At 37.7% G+C, this 24,038-nt stretch overlaps 1 protein-coding gene across 1 annotated transcript in view; it reads right to left on the reverse strand.

The window, feature by feature from the left end:
• The window catches only part of ABCC4 (ATP binding cassette subfamily C member 4 (PEL blood group)), a 144,045-nt gene that overhangs the window by 32,578 nt on the left and 87,429 nt on the right, over positions 1–24,038 (reverse strand). The window contains exons 21-26 of the mRNA XM_065740845.1: positions 13,064–13,214; positions 12,351–12,470; positions 8,078–8,188; positions 6,519–6,619; positions 4,957–5,148; positions 339–494 (exon numbers count right to left, since the gene is read on the reverse strand). Coding sequence (XP_065596917.1) covers positions 339–494; positions 4,957–5,148; positions 6,519–6,619; positions 8,078–8,188; positions 12,351–12,470; positions 13,064–13,214 — 831 coding nt within the window. The remainder of the gene's footprint in view (positions 1–338; positions 495–4,956; positions 5,149–6,518; positions 6,620–8,077; positions 8,189–12,350; positions 12,471–13,063; positions 13,215–24,038) is intronic.

Raw genomic sequence — 24,038 nt, forward strand, 5'->3', positions numbered from 1 at the left:
GGAGGAGAATGTGGCTCCTCCAAGTCCCTTCCCAAGAAAGCTTCAGGCAATGCATCAGGTGAGTTTTTGCTAAAGAAGAAACTGACATCAGAGGATTCCTGAAGCTTTGAGTATTGCCACCCTGTTTTCCTTGCTCAGTGCCAGCCGTGAGGGACAGCATACTGCTAACATCTATTTGCACTTATTCTGGAGGAATGAACTGAGAAAAGAACTTGGAAGAAAACCCTCCAATTTCCAAAGCTGATTCCTTTCTATATATACTGAATACGTATCCTGGAAAAGCATTTAACTACTACAGCACTACAGAGAAAATGTTTATAGCAAAGTCAGCTTCTTACCTGAGGTATAATTGAAATTTTCTTCCTTAAGTCATGGAGGCCTAGCTCTGATGTCAAGTACTTATCAATCCAGATCCTTCCTTCAGGTTCAGCCAACCGAAAGAGGGCTGCTATCAAAGAGCTCTTCCCAGCTCCTGTTCTTCCCACAATTCCAACCTGCAGATGAAACCAAGCTTGTACAATTAAACCAGGAGCCTTGCAGGATAAGCAACAGTTTTACAACATTTGTAATAGAAGAAACACAAATAAAACTAGCTTATAATTAACGTTTTTTCAAGTGGAAGAAACCTCCCTGCTAGATCAGTTGGGATTCAGGTGACAATTGGATCCTAAGTGATTTTTTAAGATCATATCATTCAAAGGTGTTATTGTGTATGTAAGACAAAGGGGTTCAGTGCATAGGCTAATGTGATTCAAGGCAGCCAATTTTACTGGTTAAAAAAATCTGGTTTGCTGCTTGACGTTAAGTAAATCACTTCAGGCATGCATCTACTTCTCAATCCAGAAAAGGACTCTTACGAGCACTTCAGGAACAATTTATTACTCCCAATTTAGAAACTAAGTCTGGTTAGTATGGTTAAGGCGAAGTAATGTAAAGTACTTAAATTCTAGAGCCTAAGTAAAGTTAAAACTAGCAGTAGGATTATAAACAGTACCCATGCTTCAGACAGCTTCAGCAGGGAGGATACAAGCACTGAAACTACAGGACTACACGAGCAAGCACAAATTCCCATCTAAACAGGAAAAACAGTGAATAATAAAATCACAATGATTCAGGCTTCATTAGGTTCCCCAGGGAAATGAGAAACCGTATGCAATGTGAGAAAACAATGCTTTCAGGAAAAAAAAGAGGTAGAGACAATGCAAAATATGAGACTGCTAACTTTAACGATGGTGGTAATATCTACAAATGGTTTTATATAAAAATGAGACTTGGGAAAAAGTCAGGCCATTAATAATTAAGTATAGACAAAATTAGTGATGATTAAATACTACTGGAATGGCAAACTTTTTAAAAAAATGTCTGCAGGTGAAGGATTCTTAAGGAAAACAATGTACAGTAATCAACTGCATCATAGAAGGTGATGGGTGTAACTCACTATGCAGATCTGATTTGGCAGGATTTGTTATTTCCTGCACTCAGTTCTAATCGGTACATTTCCAGAAAGAAATCGACACACTGGAAAGAGTTCAGAGAAGTGCAACATAAAATTAATATGAGTTGGAGATACTGATTTTGTGTGGAAGGATTTATGAGGATTAAACATGTACAATATAGCTTGGCAAAGCGATTCGGGTGCAGAAAGGAGGAAGAAACATGAAAACCTTCACGGGTATACGTACAGACACCAGAGGGCAATTACCCACTGCCTGAGACTCAGATGTATGCAGTTATGACTGCTGGAATAAAATTAAGCATAGGAAACATTACACTGAAGAGCAAGGAAAAACTTTTCAGCAGTCAGAGACCCTCAGCTCAGACAAAGCAACAGTGCCCACATTTGAGCAAAAATACACACAAGGAGCAGCTTACACTACATAATCTAAACAGTACTTTCCACTTCTGTTTTTTGATAGAAAAATTGAATCCAACAATTCATTATTGTGCAACTGTACATAAACTGCGGTGCTCACTAGTAAAACTACCACTTAACCTAACCAAATCTGCTACATTAAATAATAAAATATTCAGCATTCATATTATATCAAACAATATGAAACAAAGGAAAAAGTAGTTCTGAACAGTTATATTACATCTCAGAAGGAAAATGCGGAATGGAGAATACAAACAGTTATAAAACCAAAAGTTCAGCTGTTTCCCTGTAAATGTCAGTGATGTAAAGTATTGCATTAAGAACATACAGAAAAAACAACAACAACAAAACAATGATACTTAAAATAAAAATGCAGCTGCTCTGCATATTGTAAAAATCCCACTTTCAGTTTGGCATCAAATGAAAGGACTATGCTGTTCAGTATTTAGAAGAATCTATTTGTATTTTTGGTCCAATTGACTACCGGCTGCTGAAAATTGACATGAATTTGAAACAGCTCTCCCTATACACATTTTTTAAGAACACTTTATTCTTTAGTGATCCACATCCATAACTAGTGCAAACACAAGGATGGTCTGCAAACAGAAGTCCTACCCACCTAACAGGAATCATCGAACCAGGTTTTATAGCCTTGATGTAAGCCATGTGCATATACAAGAGTACACCTGCTACACTGGACTCATCATTACTCAAAAGTCACTTGTACTTCAAAGCAGAGCTGCACAAAAATTGAGACTGAGATTTACAGCATGTCAGCTACTGCTCTTGCTATCCCTCAGGCAACCTCCCTTTCATGCAACACTGTAAGGGTATTTGCGTGAACAGCATCCATGCCATAAATCTAGACCTCCACCCTCCTAACTTTTTCATGTAGCCATACCACCAGATATAGGATCAACTTCCTAAAACAAAGATAGTGGTGTTTACAAATTAGGGTTGTATGTGCTAATCTGCTTCAGTGGCTGACTTTTTACAAAGGCAGACAGCAACAGGACAAGGGGGAATGGTTTGCAAGCAAAAAAGAGAAGATTTAGATGAGATACGAGGGGGAAAATTTTCAGTACAAGGTTACGAGGCACTCGAACAGGCTGCCCAAAGAAGCTGTGGGTGCCCCATCCCTGAAGGTGCTCAAGGCCAGGTTGGATGAAGCCCTGGGCAGCCTGAGCTGGTGGGTGGCAGCCCTGGGCATGGCACAGGCTGGGGACTAGGTGGGTTTAATGTCCCTTCCAGCCCAAATTATTCTATGATTCTACGCATCACCCATACTACCAGAGCACAGCTGGCTGCTGGCACAACTCCTTGTGTGAGCACCCTCTGATCTGTCTCAGGGAGACTGCACTGGGTTAGCAAAGGTGGTTAAATCTGAAGCACCCTCCTTGCCTGTTCTGACTGCAGGAAGATAGCAAACACAGAGAGATGCAGTATAGGTAGCAGCTTTAAAGACACCACACTGTAAGTGATCTCCTAGAAGTTATCTCCTCTATTCCTACTGCGACCAGAGCCTGGCAGACTGAGTGCTGGGTCACTTCTAAGGAAATCTAAGCACATGGCAGAAGTTTAAATCCATTATTTCCATAAGAGGCACTACAGCCATCTGAAGTCTGAAGTAGCCAGCGGTATGAGCAAGCACAGAAGCTGTCAATGAGCTCCATGAGTAGAACCCTCAATATATGAAAAACCTGGTTCTAAAGAGACACTTCTCCATAATTAAAAACAATGTAAGGGGTACATAGATGCTTGGAAGATTTATTTTACACAGTGGCAGTCTACTGCAGTACTGTGCAAAACATCATAGAAAACAAACATGAAACTCTTGGCAACGGTTTCAGGCTGAACAAATTCACTTCAGGATGACAAAACCACAGCACAACTAGAGCAAAAATAAATATACCCACTCATGCCTCCTCCTCCTGCCCCTACCAAGAAGTGAGTAATACAACATTATTATCTCTTGCTTCCATTTTCTTTTATTATTATTTTTACTACTTCATTTTTCTCCGTAAGAAAAGTAAACTGCCTTGTCTGCTATTACACTGGAGTGATAGATTATAGCTGAAGGGATGGCCCACAGGCAAGAAAAGTTCTTTTTCTTAAACACCTTTTTTAACTCATCCATACTTAATTCCACAGGATCATCTCCATGCAGCAAAGTTGGGTTGAATTCCTGTAACACACATTATTAAAAGAGTCCACTTGAAGAACAAAACATGTTTAGGATTGAATGGAAAAGCATGTTACAACTGAGGCAAGGGTAATGATTGCTGAGAGATGAACCAGACTCCTAGGGAAGATATCCTCATCAAAAAAGTACGTGTGGATTTGAAAAGTAGCAAAGTGTGAATTAACACTGTAGGGCTCTAATTTAATTTTGTCTGTGGGGGAGACCTTCCTTGCAGCACTCCTTCAATTGGGATAGTGTCAAAATTGGGAAGAGTCAAATTTGCAGAGGAGAAAGAGTTTTATTTCTTCATTTCTTTTGGCTACCAATCTAATTAACAGCAACAGTTAATTGGATTGGTAGCCAAAAGGAACTGAAATAAAATCCCCGATTCTAAAGTTATGCAAGGGATTTGTATTTGTTTCTTCTCTATTCCACTCTGGGCTCTGTGCAAGAACATGTACGTTCCTTATATGCAGTTGTCTCTGCTCAGCTTGTGTGCTGATACCTTCATTCCATTTCTGTTTCCCATACTGAATTCCCAATTTTCCAATGCAGCTCCATTTGCTTTGGATTTGAACAAATATTTTGGGTTTTACTCATATTCTGCATGTCAGCCACTTTCTGATGAAATCTAAATTTTATCAGTTATTCCAATTATTTTTAACCTTTTGTTTCGATATACAGAAATGTAACATTCTTGGATGCATTGATGCTATATTTACAGGAAATAAAGAGGCTCCAACTAATGCCATTAAATATGATTGCCTTATTTTTTTAAATTACACTTATCTGATTTCCTAACGTTCACATATTTTACAGTGTCTTTTTATATCACAGTTTCTTTTCAACTTATCAACTTTGCTTAATTCCTATAAATGGCCAAAGCCAGCAACATACATACCTTTTCTTCTGGTTTAATAACAACAGACAAATGTCTTAACACCAAAGGTCCATCTAAACTGTAAGTGAAATTAACATTTTCAAATGCTATCATTCCATGGCTTGGCCATTCTGGAGGCGGATGCTTGTTGGTTTCCCAAGGGGCTTCTTTTTCAAGATCTGTGTATTCCATTACTCTTTCTACTGATATCATCTAAGGGGAGGAAGACATATCCATAAATTTTAATTTACTCTGTTTTTTCAGCACACGCACACACAGACACAGACACACACACACACATACATACACACACACGCATTTTCAATATGAAGATTCAATGGAAACTATTCCACAGCTTTTCCTCCAGGCATAGATAGGAACACTTGGTACTGTCCTCTTACTTATTTTATACAACTGAATCAGTGAACTACAATTTAAAGTACGTGCATAAGTTTTAAGAAATTTAAGGTAAGACTGCTGTCTGTCAGTCTTGGCTAGTTTTACACCATTTAACTGTGCATAAGAAAAACAGAGATAGAAATGAAACTGTAGTATAGGCTACAGGCAGTCCAGTGACAGCTCCTAGTATCAAGTTACCATCTTCGTCTTCCCTTTTTTGCACTCCACATTACCACTGTGCTGATGCTTTTTTTTTAATGTATTTGTCACAAGCAACTCCAAAATCTAAGACAGCTGTTAAACCACAGTATTGCCTTCATACGCAGTAAAACTCGTTTCCCTGTGTGCCAGCAAAAAAAACCCAAAACATCACCACCACGAATAACACACCTAAAATTATTTATTTTATCTGCTATTAAACATAGTTTTGTTCTTTTTAGTAAAGAAATACATATGTCTCCTAGAGTACGGTCATATTTAAAAGTAACCTTCACCTGTCAACACAAAACAAAAAGCAGTTTTGTAATGTAGTATGCTCCTTTTATAACTTTTTTTTCCTTACACACTAGCTTAAAAAGAATTAGAATAGAGCATGCTAGTAAAAATTGCAAATTGGTGAAAGTTAGACTACTTTACATATATTCAAAACCATGCTATCCTCTCAGGTGAATATGAAGTTAAATATTTTCTAATATTTATTAACTTAAAGCAAGTTAAGAACATGTAAGCCTTTACAGTGAATTAACAGGATCAGAAAAAATTTAACAATGGATATAAACAAAAATAAAACATGCAGTAATGCATAAGAAAATTTTAATCCCCAATCTGAAAAAATCCTTAAGAAAAAAACTTACTGAGGGATTAGTTTTACGTAATTTTAGTTAACTTGGAATGTAGATGCCTACATCATAATTAGACAGCCTTCTTTCTACTGAAGAAGGGAGATTATAAAGGTTCCTGTACTATCAACAAAGATGAACAATTAATCTCAACAGACATTCAAAATCAATGAGACAAATTATACTCTAGAAGAAGCTGCTTTTCTCTACTGTCTGTAAGCAGTGCCTCAGTTGCTTGACAAGGTATTAACATCCTAAATTAACTAGGAAGATTGCTATCCTTAAAGCATCATGTCACAGCTACACAAAGGAACCAAGAAGCGAAAAGGAAGAAATAAACATTACCAGGTTTTCAACTTCAGCACTTTGTCTAACACCCCACTGGAACGTTCCCATGAGAGTGATTGCATAGGATAGCGCCAAACCAACTTGCCCTGCATTCAAAGCTGCAGAACAAAGAAAAAAGAGAATCAAATAGGTACACTACTAATTACACAAAATTCTAGTTAACTTCACTTTCATGAGGTTTCTTACATGATGGAAGTATCACAGCCAGAATTTTGTTTGGTTACAGCATACATCTGTGTGTGCAATGAGTAGCTCCAGGCAGAACAGTTACTTGCAGCGCTTTTGGGGGTTATATTTTGGAAATTATTTGTATGTTTGAAATGAATCTTGATTCTTGGCCAGGTATTTTATCTAAAAACTGAGACTCGGTCTCAAGACCACACTTACATATCTCATTAGGGTCATTCCTATCCAGCTAAGCATTGGTAATTTTCCAGTCATTTTATAAGGGAATCATATCAGCCTCTAAATCTAAACAAAAAATAATCACAAAATGATTTTAAGAACATTTACATAAACTCTGTACAGTTTTAAGTGATCAGATAAAATAACTGTACAGAATACTTTTCCCCTATTTACATAAAGATTTGTTGCGTTCAGTGGGCCTACTCTCATAAAATAATTACGTCTGCCCCGATATTAAGCATGATTGCCTTCTAACTTACTTGAACTTTATCCTAGCACAGCTCTATTGACTTCAAGAGAGTTACTCCTTATCCAGAGGCAAGGAAATATTCAGGACCATTGTTTTGACTTGTCTGTTTGCATTCTATTAACTTCAAATCTGACTCAAAATTTTCAGTATCAAGAAGTGTACTGCGTTCAAATTTTAAAACACACATGAATATACAGAACTTGTCCAAAGGAAAAAGAAAAGAAACAAAAACAGCAAATTAGCACTAATTTTCACGTCCAAGATAATTATGTCTTCCCTCATACTTTAGATGATTATCTTGTTCTAGTACATCTACCCAATTACATCCTGGATGATGCATACACTAATGACAGTTTGTGAGTGACAGTGAATATAAAATGCATCATTACAAGGTGATTTTCTTTCTCCAACTAGCTTATCCTGCTGATCTAAGATATTAGAAAAGTATCCCTAGGAATTTCAGTTTGCCTTTTTGCCTACTGTGCCACGTGTAGAAAGGAAAAGAGTTGTTAAGAAGCAGCTCTGTGGGTGTTTCAGTAAGAAAAGCAAAGCCCCGTAGGGCTAAAAAAGAAAGGCAAAGGTGGCAAAAAAGATTTATTTGTTATTGTTATTGTTCTGAAAGCCAGAATCTCCCAAGTGAAGTGCAGATCTGCATGTTCGTTTGCACATTTGAGGATGATGGTAAATGCATGCCCAGAAGATGTCTGAACTGCTTCCAATATTTGCAGAAAAGGAGATAGGGACCCAATGCTCTAGACTGAGGAAAAGATCATGATCTAGAAAGAAACATTTAACTTAATTATGGTCCTTAAACAATTAGAAACAGTAAACTATGAAAAAGAATTAGACATTACTATGCATGGTAATTACTGGGTGAACTTTTTCTAATGTCTGTACTTACTCTTGGCAAGAAGCAGGGAACCAAAAGAAACCACTATAACAAAAATGGCACAGATGGCATCCAGACGCACAGCAAACCACCTCGAGGTCGTCAAAAATAGAAACCAGGCCTCTAAATGGTATTTTAGAAAGACATTAGAATAGTGGATTATTAGAAAACTGAGCTTTATAATGACTATTAAATCATTAGAAGACCTTTACATTTTTCCATCTTTGCTTTTTTTTTTTTTTTAATCAATTACAGTTTTCATCTTCAAGTGCACATCTCTATGAGATAATCATCAGAATACTGTCCATCTTTCCTGGAATGGTCTGACCTAGTTATCTCACTAACAGCAACCAAAGTTAGCATAACACACAGTAATAGGACTGAAAGAAAAAGAAAGAAAAAGGCCTGAAGCACAGCCCACTTATTTAAAATAGAAGCTTCTCCTTAATTCTAGTGGACTTGGAATGGGAGTTCCAGACAAAAAGCAGAAGTACAACTACATTTGCTGTAGCTGGACTACACTCCACAGGCTTTTAGACAGAATATCACAACACAAATGTCAGAGTGAAGCCTATAGAAGACAGCTGCAACTGGCTAAGCAAAGAAGAGCTACTCAATACAGTCAGTGGAGTTACAGAGCTGTTCAACTGACCAAATGCACGTATCCACTTTTGGAGGTAACAGGTGAACATTTCCACTGGCCACTTACATACATAAGCAAATGTTCACCATTTGGTGCTAAACTCCATCCCATACAGATGTTCTGCAGTACAAGACATAGGAGACAGAAGCAAAAGACACTAAATAAAGAAGGAAAAGCGTTTGAATTCAAGGCCAAAATCAGAAGTCAAATACCCATAACAAAGCATGGCATTATTTATTGCTTTGGATACAGTCAGATGAATTGTTCTAGCTGCTACCAAGTCACAGTAGAAGACTGCCATCCCAATGCTTTCTGCATTATGTCTTTACCCAATGCTAACAGCCAGCGCTGTTTCAATTGCTTAAGTGTTCTTTAGCTCAGCGCTGGAAAAGATTCAAACAACAAAAAAAATATTTCCATAAAGAAGAAAAAAAAAAAGGAGAAGGTTAAGTCTATTTTTAAGCCATGTCATTTTGGACTGCTACATAATGGAGTGACCAAATCAACAAGTCAGGCAGTTAACTTCTGGAGGGCAGTGGGGGAAAAGAGTGAAGATGCCAATAATAGGCAGCCAGGTAAAAGTCAGAGCTGGTAATCTCTTAGTTCCATTTACATCAGCTCTAACTGCATATATGCGATTTAGCAGCTGGTTTCATTAATCAAAAGACACTGAGTATGGTTTAATGGATAGCCATATCCCTGGGCCCAATGAAATTATATGTGCAGAAAAGAGTCACATGAAGTCACAAACCCAGTTTGAGTAACAGAATTCAGGGCGATATTTTTAGAATCATAGAATCACCAAGGTTGGGGAAGTCCTCCAAGATCATCCAGTCCAACTGTCCACCTACCACCAGTTATTTCCCACTAAAACATGTCCCTCAGTACAACATCTAAATGCTTCTCGAACACCTCCAGGGATGGTAACTCCACCACTTCCCTGGGCAGCCCATTTCAGCACCTGACCACTCTTTCCGAGAAGTTTTTCCTAACATCCACCCTGAATCTCCTCTTGGCGCAATCTGAGGCCATTCCCTCTAGTCCTATTGCTACACAGGAGAAGAGTTCGACCCCCACCTTACCACAACCTCCCTTCAGGTAGCTGTAGAGAGAAATAAGGTCATCCCCGAGCCTCTTATTCTTCAGACTAAATAATCCCACCTCCCTCAGCCACTCCTCATAAGACTTGGGCTCCTGTCCCTTCACCAGTTCCATTGCCTTTCTCTGAACAAGCCCTAGGGTGTGGGTATCTCTCTGAGGCCCAGGAGATGGGTATTACTGAAAACAGAGAAACGTGACACTGGTGTTGGAGATTTTCAACTCCAAGGTTTTGCTCCATTCTTTTTGTCCAGGGTACTGCTCTAAACATTCTGCTGGGGACAGAGATCATTCCGTAATCTCCCTATGTAATTAGGGCCACTGTGTATACAGGAATACGACATTCCTGGGGACAAACAAAAACTCACTATGATGTAACTGTTGATGACTCATGAGCTCTCGTACAGAGATGGTACACTGGCAGGAAGGAAGCACAGCTTTTGTTAAAACCTCCAGAAGCTTTTTATATGTTTCTTATATAAAGGTTACTTCACACTACATTCATAAGCAACCCTGAAACAGGGTTTGAAGGCAGTGTCCTGTTTTCTATGCTGAGCCTTAAATAGAGTGGAGAACACTCTGGCAAAAAGGACTAAACAAAAACAGTGCTGACTGGAAGAACACCGTATGATTCAGGAAAGAATTTAAACCTCTTTGAGGCACTTAAGAACTCAACAATCCAACTTTGAGAGCTAGCACTAAACATTTTTCTCTTCTACTACCTATGGTTTGTACACATTCTGTATCAAAGAATCGTTCAGGGTGGAAACAACCTTGGGAGGTATCTAGTCCAACCTCCTGCTCAAAGCAGGGACAGTCCTGAGGTCAGATCATGCTGTTTCATAATTCATGCAGCAGACGTTTGAAAATCTCAATGGACGGAGCCTGCGCAGTCTTTGGACATCCTGCTCCTCTGTCCTGACTATCCACACAGCGAAAAGTCTTCCATGTTGAGTGCAAACCTCTTATTTCAAATTATACCTGTTTTCTCAATTCAGTCCTCCTGTGAGCAGTCTCATTCTGTCTATTTCAGTATGTCCCCAGTGGATGCTGGCACTGATAAGGTCCTTTCTAACCCTCCTCTTCCACAAAGTAGCAGCTTTCAGTTTTCTCATCTTCTCTTCGTAGTCCACTAACCATCTTAGTGACTATTCCACTGAACACACTCTAGATAAAGCCTAAGAAGTGCTGAGGGATATATCACATTCCTCCTTTCCTTGTCTGTGCTCCTGTTAACAGGATACAGAATGCTGTTGGCCTTCTTTGCTGCTCAGGCACCGCTGGCTCATATTCCCTCCGAGAATCTAAAAACACATATACTAAGCAAGATGGCATACCCCAAATACTTCAGTGGGAAAGACATCATAAAGCACATAGGTACATAAAACACTGCAATTTTAAGCACTAAAGTTTAATCTCAAAAGCAGGTTCCTGAACTGCCCCATAGAAGTGTTCTTGAAATTCTGCATGACATAGAGGCATAAGAATGGAAAACGACAAGTTCGTGTTCCTTTGGTCTGACTCTAAAATACAATAAAAGATTTATTTTAAACGTCACAGTCCTCTCTGCATAGTGAAACTTGCACGTGCAGTTTTTCCATGAAAGATACAACAACTTCGTTCTCTCCTGCAAATCGATTTGGTCAGATACACGGTGAGTTGAAAATACCAACAAATGAGAAATTCAAATCTAGAGGTGCCTCCCTGGAAGGTAAGTTTCCTCAATCACAAATTCCTCCAACTCAACAGAAAGTGTGCAAGTTTCTGTGGCCTGTAATAAACAGCGAGTCAGAAATTATCATGTGGTCTGTTCTGGTCTGAAAATTTAGAGGTGATTAAATTAGAAAAAAGCCACAGAACATATCTGTATATCTTACGGCAGGGAAATTCAAGAACTCACCTAACAAATACCAAATTGCAAACTTCCATTCTGCTGTATCTTGGAGAACATTCTAATAGAGACTATTTAATTGATAGAACATAAGAATTCATAGCACAAATCTAAACCCTATTAATTTTGCTTGCAGAATGCTAATGTTTTGCACCCTCTGGTCTTGTTAAGTCTATTTTTTATATTTAAGTCCTGAAAGTTACTCAAAGTAAAGAAAGAGATTCACATAACTTTTCCAAGATTATGATTTATATTAATTATCTCTGCCTACTTCTAGCATACTACTTAATATTAAATGCTTCATAACATAGCTTGTTTCCCTCTCCCCTTATCTTTTTAAAGATGGAATCCAGGAAAATGTCAAAAATTATTCTTTAAATATTCTTATCAGGGACAATTAAAAATGTTTATCTTAGACACTGTTGAAACACAATGAAGCATATTTCAAGTTATATTACAGCCCAAAGTGAACTTTCAAAATCTAGACAGTATTAACTTTTTTTTTGGTTCTAATTGAGAAATTTTACCCGAGAGACAAAATGCACAGCTCCTACTGATTTTTAATATACATTACATACATGTCACTCAAGGCATAAGATCTCTCCCTCCTACAAAGTCAACAATTTGATTTCTCATGTCAGTTCATCACAAACCTGAGTGGAGGTCTTGATGTGCATCAAATAATTTTTGAAATCTTTCTTCTGCTTTCAAAGCCCGAATAGTCCAAAGTCCCTGGAGGGATGATGACAAGTGGGAGAAAACTGGACTGCGAGCTACAAAGAGAAATGAGAGTGACTTAGCAATAGCTGAAGGGCAACATTTATTTCCTTTTCTAGAACATGAATCATGAATTCTACTACTTTGTGCTTAACCATGCAAGTTAACTGTAATGCATTCTTTCAAAATACATATGCGGTATCTTGGAATCAGTCAGAAGGATTAATATGTACAAAAATGTCTTCCAACAACAGCTGTCACTGAAGAAATTCTTTGAATTTTACTAACAACACAAGGCAAACACATTTGTTATTAATAATACTTAATATCTTATATCACAGTCAAGCTGAAGTCAAGCACAAGAATCAGTTTAGCTCCAAAACACTGTTACAATGTGCATGTAAGGTCCCAAAGACCAGCTACTCAGCATGTTTGTAACAAACTTCAGTTACAGTTAAACCGACATGCTTAAGGTTTGTCACTACACAAAACAAGAGCTAAATATGTAGCTCACTAGTTGAGAAGAAAGGCAATAAGGAAGTTATTTGCATAACAGAAGAATCTTTGATGGATTGTCTATAAAATGCTAGCACTTCACATAATAATAAGCAGGGTTCAAACTAACATTAAGTCCCGCCAAGCTACATACTTGTGGATTCTAGACGTTTAATATCTCTTGAAGTGTCTAAGAAATATCGTCGAAGAAAAATGAAAAGAATAAATAGCGGAATTAAGGGAATGAGTATCCAAGGAATCACTGCCACAGCCACAGCTACCACACCAAAAATCTGCAGAAGAGTCTGCAACACAATAGAAACAAAATAAGAAATTATTTGCCAGAAGAATTTAATTTAGAGCAAGTATAAAAACTGTTTAACACAATTGAGACGCTTAAACATTTAAACAAAACTACCAAATTTTAGAGCGGACGCATTGTCTAACATATGCACTACATTTATTTTTCAAGGAGCTTGAAGATTTTACAGTAATACCTAAACTGACCAATTGTGCAGTTTATGGTTTTCTTATGTATTTGTTGTTCTTTAAGAAGCATCTTTATAAAATTAATTTACAGAATACTACCATCTTAATTTGTTGGCTGTTCTTTGGCTGCTGTCACAAAATAGTAATTCAGTAATGAAATAAACAACTAATCTTGAATGAGTCCAATCTGTATGGTGAATCAGTTACATTTTTTTCACTCCCAAGTAAAAAGACAGACAGTTGAAAGATTGACTTTCAGTTAAAAAACTCAACAGTTGGAAGACTGACTTTTAACAAAGACTTGTAACTTGTAACCCACTTGTATAAAAATCAGGCAACAGAAATTCTAGCTCAACATTACATTCTTGTATTTTATTTACTTAAAAATTCCTTAGAAGTGGCAATATTTTCCAAACTGTCTCTACTTCAAAGACTACGCAGAAGCCACCCTCATCATCACATACTACGCATAGGTAGATTATGGCAAAACTGTGTTAGTGATCTTGAAGATGTATGTCTTGCAGCTGGAAGTCTTCTGTCCCTTTATTTATTCAACAAGTCAGAAAAACTAAGCAACATAACAGCTCAGGCTGGATAGCAGATAGCTACCTAGGTTTGCAAATACTTTGCCAATGAAACAGTAAATTTCCTGTTATGCTTCTTCCCCACACCACACGACCAAAACTGAACACAACCTTTTCTCCAATGTTTGTGCTTTCTTGTGGCTTCTCTGACTTTATTTTCACCTGACTAAACAGTAACCCACAGACGTTAGTTACGCATTATAACTGCATGAGTCAGCATAATTTAGTCTTAGGCTTTAAGTGAGATTTTAGCTCATGATAGAAAGTTTTTCAGCATAAAAGCCTTGAATCTCAGAGATCCTCAAAGCATGCTGCAAGGTCTCATAAATCTATTTAGGAAAATAGCTATCAGGTAGGAATGGGATAGGAGCTCTGAAGAAAGCTGCTTTACTACTCCACTGCTCATCTGTGGGTGAAGTTATTAATGGCATCATGTTGTTTGACCTTCTAGATACAGAATAGATTGCAAACATTTTACCTAGATTTCATCATGGGGAGGTACAGTGGCAGTGAGAGTGCACAGTATTTCACTTGGATCAATTACCCAAATGGTTATGTCAGCACAAAACAAAACAAAGCACCCTGACTCTTCACCAGCAATGCTGTCAGCCCTTCCCAACATGCTTCTCCAGCATTCTTTAAAATCCCACACACATATTTAGTTTTCGTTGTGAAAAAGGATGAGAAGAAGGGAAATAAAGTCTTCTGACTTTCAAATTTTCTCTTCCTTAGATTTCTGCTTCCCCAACACTATTCCTTGACATCAGCCATCCATGCTCTACTTAATTTCTGAAGCCTCCCTCGATTCTATCCTCAGTGGCAAACAGAGACTGAAGTCAGTTCCATCCCTTGGACAATTCACTCCCAAACCTTCTTGATACATCTCCTCCCCAATCACCTTTGCTGGGCTACAAGCTAAATTGCATGATTCCTAGGCAATGACATGAAAGCACCCTGTGAAGTAATACTGTCTCCTCAGACTACAGGCTGCAAACAAAGTGAAACATTGAGGAAAGCTGCTTCAAAGGAAAGAATTACAAAGAAAATGAAACATTTCTTAAAAGAAATAAAACAATTGGAAAAAAAGCAACAACACAAAACTGAAGTTTTAGTGATAATAATCTGTAATAGATTGCAAAGTGCTGGTGGGGGTGGGAGCAGGATCTATTAGGATCCAGCTCATGTAAACAAAGCCTTGCTACAATGAAAATACAGGGAAGGAAAAGATGGTTAGGATGACTAAAGTAAAACTCTGGCACCGCCTTCGGAAGGAATTTTAGATGAGCCTGCACCACCTTATCATTATAAAAATTTATGATAGGGTGGATCAGTCATGTGTGTTGTTTTTTTGGAAAACCAAACTTGCATATAAATTAACTCCTAATGAAGAAGTCTGAAAGGCAGACACAACTACTTGCAGACTGTAATCAAGCAGTTACTGTGTGAGGTAAGGCAAGGGTTCTAGTTCCTGAGTTTCACAACAGATAACCAACTTCTTCAGCTGAAGGCTGCCTGAACTTCTAGTAGATGCACAGCATGCAAGCAGAAGAACCTAGGATAATCAGCAGGCTGCTGATAATGATAACGTGAGCAGTCAGACTGCTCTCTCCTCTAGACAGGAGCAGTGGCCTAGGTAATCATTTGGCAGGACTGGGTATCCAGGCCTGGTCTAGTAGAATCAGCTTACAGTTGAAAAACACATCAAAAAGCTAAGCACGATAGAAAACTACATTACACAAAAGAAATACAGCCCATAAAAAAATCAACACATTTTATCATATTTCTTAATTTCAGCATTTTGAAGTCTTTTGTAATACCATGCAAAAAACAATAGCCTTTTTTTTTTTTAAAGGAGCTGATTAATTACATTTTATAGCTATCTGCACAGTACTGCACAAGACCATCTTACATAAGAGACAGCAGATGCAGATGCTACTAGTACTCAAAAGACCTGGATGCAAACCAAGATCAAATTAATTTGCTTACAAATTGAGCCATATTGTCCAGTGTCCACATTCAAATTTGTTTCAGTTTCCCTGGAGAAAGAAGATTCATCCACTCACAAACCTGTCCTTAGACCACATACTCTATCCTTAGAAAGACAGAATATAGAAAATACAGAATATATAAAAATCAAGTGCTGTTTCTGTTGGGGTCATTCCATTGCTTGCAAGTATCCTGAAGGGCTTCCCTCATGCTCTGATTAGTCACACTATTCACTGCAGCTTATTTTTCCTCAAGAAACCTGGTCCTAACTGCAGTCCTCACTAGTGCAAGCACAGTCTCCTAAAAGCCTCTGGGGAAGTGAATACTCAGATCAGCACATTCATGTGCAAAACACGTGCCTTCCCTTCATCTTCTGATGATCTACATATTCATAATTCTTACAGGTACTGGGAGTGAGATCTTGGCATTTCTGTCTCAAAAAGGTTTTGATGTAGAACAAGGTTTTTTTGTACTCTAACCACATAACAGAAAAGCATTTAAAGTGACATAAGGAAACTGTAAGAGAAGAGCCATTAAAATCCGAGAAAACATAGGAATAACAAATCACAAGCTAAAGCCTTTCCCTTTATTGCAGAAATGACACCATTTATATAACATTAGAACATTATGACAAGTTGTAAGCCGTCTGAAAACATACATTAAAATGTGGAAGTAAAATTTTGAGAGTTTTAAGATGTCTCACAAGAACATCTCCCTTTCTATCTATTGACAGCTGCCATTCCGTATTAGCTGTACCCTGAACTCAATACTTCATGCCTGCCTCGAGCACTCTGAGAAAGGCTATCAGCGTTCACTCAGAGATGTTTAGAATCTCTCAGGTTTGCAGGCACCTTGGATCCAGTGGTATGTATCCTCACTTCTTTACAGTTCTTTTTCTCCTAATGGAAGCACAAGTTTTTTGTTGTTGCTTGTTTTTTTTAAACACAGTTTACAATTTATTTCAGCATACTTGTAAAATATACAGTTATCACGTAGTTGCATGACTGTGTAACTGACTAGGGTGACATGCAATGACTTTACCAGCATGGGTATGACAGATATGAACTGTACTGAGCCTACATACTACCAGAGGAACCATATCATCCTGTAATTGCAGCTAGTGTGCACACAGGATCTCTTAATGGGCAAGTGGAACTCAAGAGATGGCACATGAGACTCATAAACCTGAATGTAGGAGTCCATATGCGAGCTACACAGCTAAACTTCTGTCTCATTTGTCTGAGATTAGGAAGAGACAGAGCTAATGTTTAAGTAGATACCTAGTGACTCAGCAGTTGAGCATTTCTCTAAAGCCTTCTAACTGCAGTGACAAGATGTCCACTGCCTGCAGCTCTCTAACCATCTATGGTCCTACAAGAAGATACCTACATTTCGATGACTGAATCTGCTGTCAAATCCCAAAAACTGCAGGGATTCAGCAATGGTTTTACCAATACTTGAACAGAAGTTGAAACGTATCTCCCTCAACATCAAAACACACGTCCAGGGATTTTATCAGCCCATGGATAGGAAGCCATGCTAATGTAATAAGAGCAACTGTGCATATTCTGGATTTTAAGTCCACAACTTTAACTGCATTAATGTAGGGCACTCTCAGTCAAGCTCAGCTGCCTGAAGTCAAGACAGGCCAACTACAAAATCCCACTCTGTTCATACACACTTGGCATCATGTTTTCTCCTTCTCCTCCCCTTCCCTGACTAAAATTATTTCCTCATTGGCTGACGAGTAACTTCATGCACAATTCATCCCTAATCCACTTCTGACATTTTTCTTTTCCTAATTTTCTTCCTAATTGTACTTCCTCAAACCAGACTCCCCGGCTCAACTGTCATGCAGCTCTGCTAACACCTAGCTGTACGCATGACTGGTTGTGCTGGAACAACAGAGACTGAGCTTCCCTGGTGAGGAGGGACATTGTGATGAGAAGATCAGAGAGACAAACACTTCCCTCGGACATGTGCATCCAGTGCGGCATCACCAACTGCACCACAGATTACATTTTCTTTTTCTTTATTGATAAAAAAAATAATCAGAAGACATCCAAATAAAAACCCATGTAATCTTCACATGTAAACAGTCTTATTTTGTCCCACTCAGCTAAAGTGACTGGAGCTGAGGTGTTTAGGTGTGTTTTTAAACTACTTGTTGAATAAAATGTATGGATTTTCTTTCAGAACTAATTTTAAAATGTAGAAATATGATTGTTTGCATTATTGCTCACACCAAACCATCAGCAAAAGATTTGTCTTGAGGGAAAAAGCAAGACTTACGTACAACATCTTTTCTCTTGTAATCATGACTCCAACATTTGAAAGATATCTCAGATAGAGTTCTTTTCTGAAACAACCAGTGACAGAAATCTCTGACAGGAATGATGGCCCTCAGTCAGCACTGACTTAGTTTTAGGAAAATGCACATCCACAGGAAAATTCAGGAACAGAAAGACAAGCTAAGACAAACAAAGCTCTGAAAGCAGAAGAAAAGGCTTAGTTGGGCAAGAAATTAATTTCAGATAAAGTGATTGAAATGAAAAATTAAGAACTAAATACTGTTAGCTCCAAAAGCTTTAAAAACAGCAAGTTCACATTCTCTTGTACAAGATGCTTTCTCTCATTATCATAAGATAATGAATTTATGTGACTAAATCCACGTCACTGCAAGTGGTCTGAACATACCTGTTGGATATAGCATGGAAATGTACCTGAGATTAACAACCACATCTTTAATGATCGTATCTCCTATTTTTTCTGGTCTCTATCAGACAGTCTTTCCAGATCACTGTTTTTCCAAGTGAAAAAACATATACTTATCTTCTCAGGGCAAATGTTTTCTGTGTCAGGCATGAACCTTAATATTTCACATTATGGCAAGTCTTTCCTAATTGTTCTTTAACAAGTGACCTTATAATAAAAGGGTTTTTTTTAAACATAGGTACTGCTGTCATTTTGTTGTACTAAACTAGCAACCTATCATCACTCATCTCCTTAACCCACAAGAAGGGCTAAAATAGGCTTTCTGGCACTCTGCGCCATTATTTTATGCAGGTCTCAACACCTGCAGCAACTCTCAAAAATCACAGTTCATACACTGCCTGAGACTTCCAGATACTGATGCTTTGAAAACAGATGCAAAATCAAGCTCCAGACCTTCTGATTCAGTCAGACATACAAAATACCAGTTTGTTCAAGCTTTGCATGAAATTACTACATTGTATTGAGGTTATTTTCCTTTTAACAATAAATTATCCTCACTTATGTGAATAGTTCTCAGGGTCCTTTGGACACGGTAATAACATATTGCTAATATAAATTTTCCATGAAAACACAAGCTTTTACCAGAGTTAAAGCCACAGTCTCTATTTATGCATCTCTACATGCAGTTCCTATTCATGTCCACTACACATAGAAGCAGCTGTCTCCTAGACTGACCTGATCAGCAAAAAAGGATAGAGCAAATATGTATTTTTGTAAATGTTTGTGCACAAGCTGCTTTTCTATTTATGAGCAGTAGATACTCCAGATTGGAACCTCTAACATGATTTTCTGAAATGCTTTGCTGCTATTGCACTTTGTGCCCACCAAGCACTTCTGCATAAAAGTATTCTCAAGTGATTTGGGCAAGCAGGGCATGGCCTTGAAATGAAGATCTGTAAGACAGTCCCTCTTCTTGAAATTAACAGGGAGTGAGCATTATTCTGACCTCCTTATAAAAAAGATTTATCTCCCCTTATTAATGAAATATAACACATTTTGTTGTCCAACATTGCTAGGTTTGTTCTTAATTCCTTAAGTTTCTAACCATACTCCTACACTGTTCTTTTCCCTAGGAAAAAATGTACACACACAAAAACTACACAAAACTAAAAAGCCCAAGACAAACATGAAGGATCGTTCAGCGAAACACCTCTGGTGTCAGGCAGAACAGTACACTATTCTAAAGTGTAGTAAAGAAGGTATTCTAAAGAAACAGCAATAACCAGAGAGAGTGGAGAACATACATACACAGATGCTTTGTTTTCTCAGTTTCTCATGCCATAATCTGCCTGAAACAATACTGAAAAATGACGGGCACCAGGCAACCTCTCCAAGTTTCTCCTCAGGTAGTGGAAAACATCAATTTTCAGCGTAGGGATTTTGTGATCTGGATGTAAAACAAGGAGCCTAGCACCCCATGCTTCCTCAATAACACCAGTTTGTTGGCTTCTAGGTTCCCACTGCAATTTTCCTAACTCCTCTATCAATCCGGGCCACCAAGTGGGTGATTTTTTAAATAAGGAAAAACATATGTCAAAGAATGGCCGAGCAGCTTCTGATCCTCAATTACTTCTCAGAATCCATTTTGAAAACTCTTGCTCAGCTACATCAGTCCAATACAGTTCTCCTTAGCACAGAGTCTAACAAAATCAAAATGTTTAATCCAGCAGTGAGTATTTCTTTCTTTACTACTACTGCAAGTGGTGTATTTCCTATTTCATTCTTGGCCCATATGTTTAGTACTTTATCAGTAGAGACTGCCCGACCAGTACTCATCATTCTTATTCTGCTTGCAGTCCCTTTGAAAGGCATTTTTCTTTAGGTGATAATACTCGCCTTTTTCCCGTTGAAGGGACGCATACACAGAGAGCAAAATAAAAAATTAGCAAACATCTTACTGCCTTCAGAATAATAGACTGCATGAGGCAGTTCTCACATGTCAATATAAAATGCTGCAAATGAATGGATATTAAAAGAACCAGGAAATGAAAGGCACTTTGACACCTCTAGTACAAGCTACATGGACTTCCTGCCCTAAGCCTCTTTCCTCCAATGCCAGAGCAGCCCCCTACCCTCCCCACGAATACCTAATTTTCAACCTGGTGACCTTTTCTGCTTACTCAAGTCTAACTGCTTGGCTAAAAGTCAATTCAATTTCAGCAACTTTAAAAGCTTTGTGCAACATCTGAACTGTGGGCTCCACTGCTATGAGGATTGTGAGTTCTTCGGTAACACAGCTCTTCATTCCCACATCAGTTACAAGCTTATAAACAATTAGCTGCTTGTTCTTATAATTCAAAATACAATATCTATCCATTTACTTTTAGGTGGAATTAAGTACTTTCACTTTTGCACATTTCATGGTGGCCTCTCTGACCCAGTTAAGTCAAAACTATGAAAAAGAAAAAAGGACTATAGTCCCAGCTATCCTAAGAAATAAACTAGGTTTTGGTTAGTAACTTTTGTAGTTATCTTCTTTCCTAGAAGATATGCAGAAAATGCTTTTTAGCCTTAGGTTTTTTTTTTTCTTCTCCTAAATTATCTAGAACTTTGCAACTCATATTAAACACTACTTTCCTACTCAAAATAAACTCTTTACTCCTAATTCTTCAGGATAACATGCTGTTCTGCAGTCCCTCACTTAGTAGCCTGACATGTTCAGCACCTGTACTATAATTCATCTGCACAGGCCTCTGAACACCATCACCACGTTTCATTGAGTTCAGTCATTGTCTGCTGGTGTATGTAAGCAAGCAAAAAGCAACTTCCTTGGCAGTGAATAAACATTATTTACTGTGGTAAGTGCATGGCCATTTATAATTTGTTACATTTACACTTCAAAACCATCAGGAAGGCCTTTTACTTGTGACAAATCATCAACACACCACAGCAAATAACTGATACTAAGTGAGTCCCCAGATTCAGATTTCTACCAGTAAGAAAACTGACATTTTTTTTTCTTATGTTAACCGATGCATGGACAGCTTCATAAATTGGAATACCAAAGCCAGCAAATTCTTGGTTTCAGAAAGGAAGATCTAAAACCTTTATTATAGCATGAAATGAGTAACTTTCATAATGAGAGCTCTGCTTGTTTAAACATTACGCTGATTTCAAAACCCAATGTGAAAAAGACAGAAGGAAAAGAAGATTGAGGGAAATAGCTGCAGAAGAAAATGCAACCACTCAGCACTGTTCTTCCACAGTGTGAGAACAGCCACTGTCTAGCCTATGAAAAACATACACTGACACACAATTTCTACAATTTCAGGCGTTCAACCCCAAAATTTTAAATGATATAAAGCTATTATCTAATATGAGACAAAGAGACTCAAGTTTCACAAAGACATTTGATATTCAGTTTCCCACTGAACTCATCTTTTGCAGCCAACACTGTCGCCACTGTGACTCCAAGAAGGAACTCATTTGGAATTTTTGAATCAGATGTAGAGTTCCCCACAGCCAGATCACAGCTTCAGATCTCATGAAAAGCACGAAAAAACTTCTTATGTTCTGCATGAGATGTACACATAATCCTGGCAGCATATTTTTCAATTTTTATGAGACGCAGTCTTTTTGCTAGAGATAATTCCTTGTCATGTTTGTTTTGAGCATAAATATGCATCATGATTTCACACACACACACCAGTTATACGGCTTAGTAATTCAAATAACCTCAAAGTTTCCCCTTCTGTCTTGAATCAAAAGTAAAATCTCCAGTCCTTTTGCCGAACAGTGAAATCCTACTTTGTTTGTAAGCAGACATCCTATCTATAGCATATCAGTAGTTTAAGGCAATCTAGAAGATTTGTACTTATCACCATTCTGAACAGGATTGTAACACTCTATGACTGACAGCAGAATTAAAAGATTTCTAGCTACTGTGAAGTATCAGAAATGTTAATGATCCTTGGAAGTCTTCAAAAATAACAATGTTTGAGCTTCAGATGTGAAAGGATACAATAATGCTTAAAAAATTCAGGTAAAAAAGTATAAATAATAATAAAAATTCTCACTTAAGCACCAAAACCAAAAGTAATATACATAGAAAAAATGTCTGAATATGTAAGTTCACTTACATCAGAGTACTTCTTTGCTGTCTTTCAGAGTAAGAAAAGCAAAAAAGAAAATAGCCTCTAATAGATAAAAAAGAGCCTTAGATGAACAGAGTCTTTCTGAAAGTTTAACCAAAAGGAGGCAAGCTTTCAGATGACATAGAACTGGAGCACATTAGTGGACTTCCACACAACTGTTCAGCTTTCTACTAGCTAAACCATAAAGCAGAGTAAACTGTTAACGAACACTGAGAAGGTAAATAGAGAAGAGACGATTTTAAAATGATCAGAATTCTCAATTTACTGGTTTCAGTCAGACATACCAAAAAACTGCCAGAAGATTTTTGTCTATCACTAAACCACAAAGTGCTGAAAATTTGGGGGAAATGAAGAAGACCGTATCTCATAAGACTAAGTGAGATAAGTGAAAACTAGGTGAAAACTAGCTTTATTTTTCTGAAAAGTACTATATTAAAGATGTCAGTATTCCATACTTACTAAAAAAATGGAAGGAGCAGCCCAGTAATAAAATACCTGCAAATTAAGTATAAAGACTAAAAATAAAAGAGTAAAGTTTAACAAGCAAAGGACAGGCAATGGAACTAGATGACAAAAAGGTAGTGAAACATTTTTTTCAATAATATTGTATTCTTTTTCCTATGTTAAACACAGAGTTGCATCTTCAAGTTCTATTAGGATAGTCAGTACTAAGTAAATATAAACCCTAAAATATCTTCCAAGTTACATTATGCTCCCACACCAATTAGTTTTGTTACTAAAATTGTACCTGCAGCCTTGACACTAATACAGAATGACGGGGGCACAATGGTTTTCCTAAAATTTCTACACATCAATGTAAATAGGAAAAAAATGAGGTGAGAAAAACGTTTGGGACTGAATACATATAGCTGCTGTAGTGAGAACAGATCTTTAGCTTTCCCTATAAAACAGAGGTCTGTGTAAGTAAGAATCCACCTATACACATATGAGCAATGACTGTGGCTATGCAGTCCCTGTGATGCAAGAGACTCACCTTTAAATTCAAAGGAATATGATGATGGGCCCAAAGTAAAGACCAATCATAGCTTTGCCATAGATTAGCTCCACTGCTGATCACCATCAAGAAGACTAATTGGCTACTGGGACTTAACAATCAAAGCATTCAACAACCAATGAACAAAAGGTCAATAAAGGACTGCATTATTTAGACAAGTGGCTATGCTAAACTCCCAGCTCCTGA

This window comes from Cyrtonyx montezumae, unplaced genomic scaffold, assembly GCF_038088225.1.
Source record: "Cyrtonyx montezumae isolate F1298 unplaced genomic scaffold, pur_monq_1.0 scaffold_3, whole genome shotgun sequence".
In the NCBI taxonomy this organism is placed as follows: domain Eukaryota; kingdom Metazoa; phylum Chordata; class Aves; order Galliformes; family Odontophoridae; genus Cyrtonyx; species Cyrtonyx montezumae.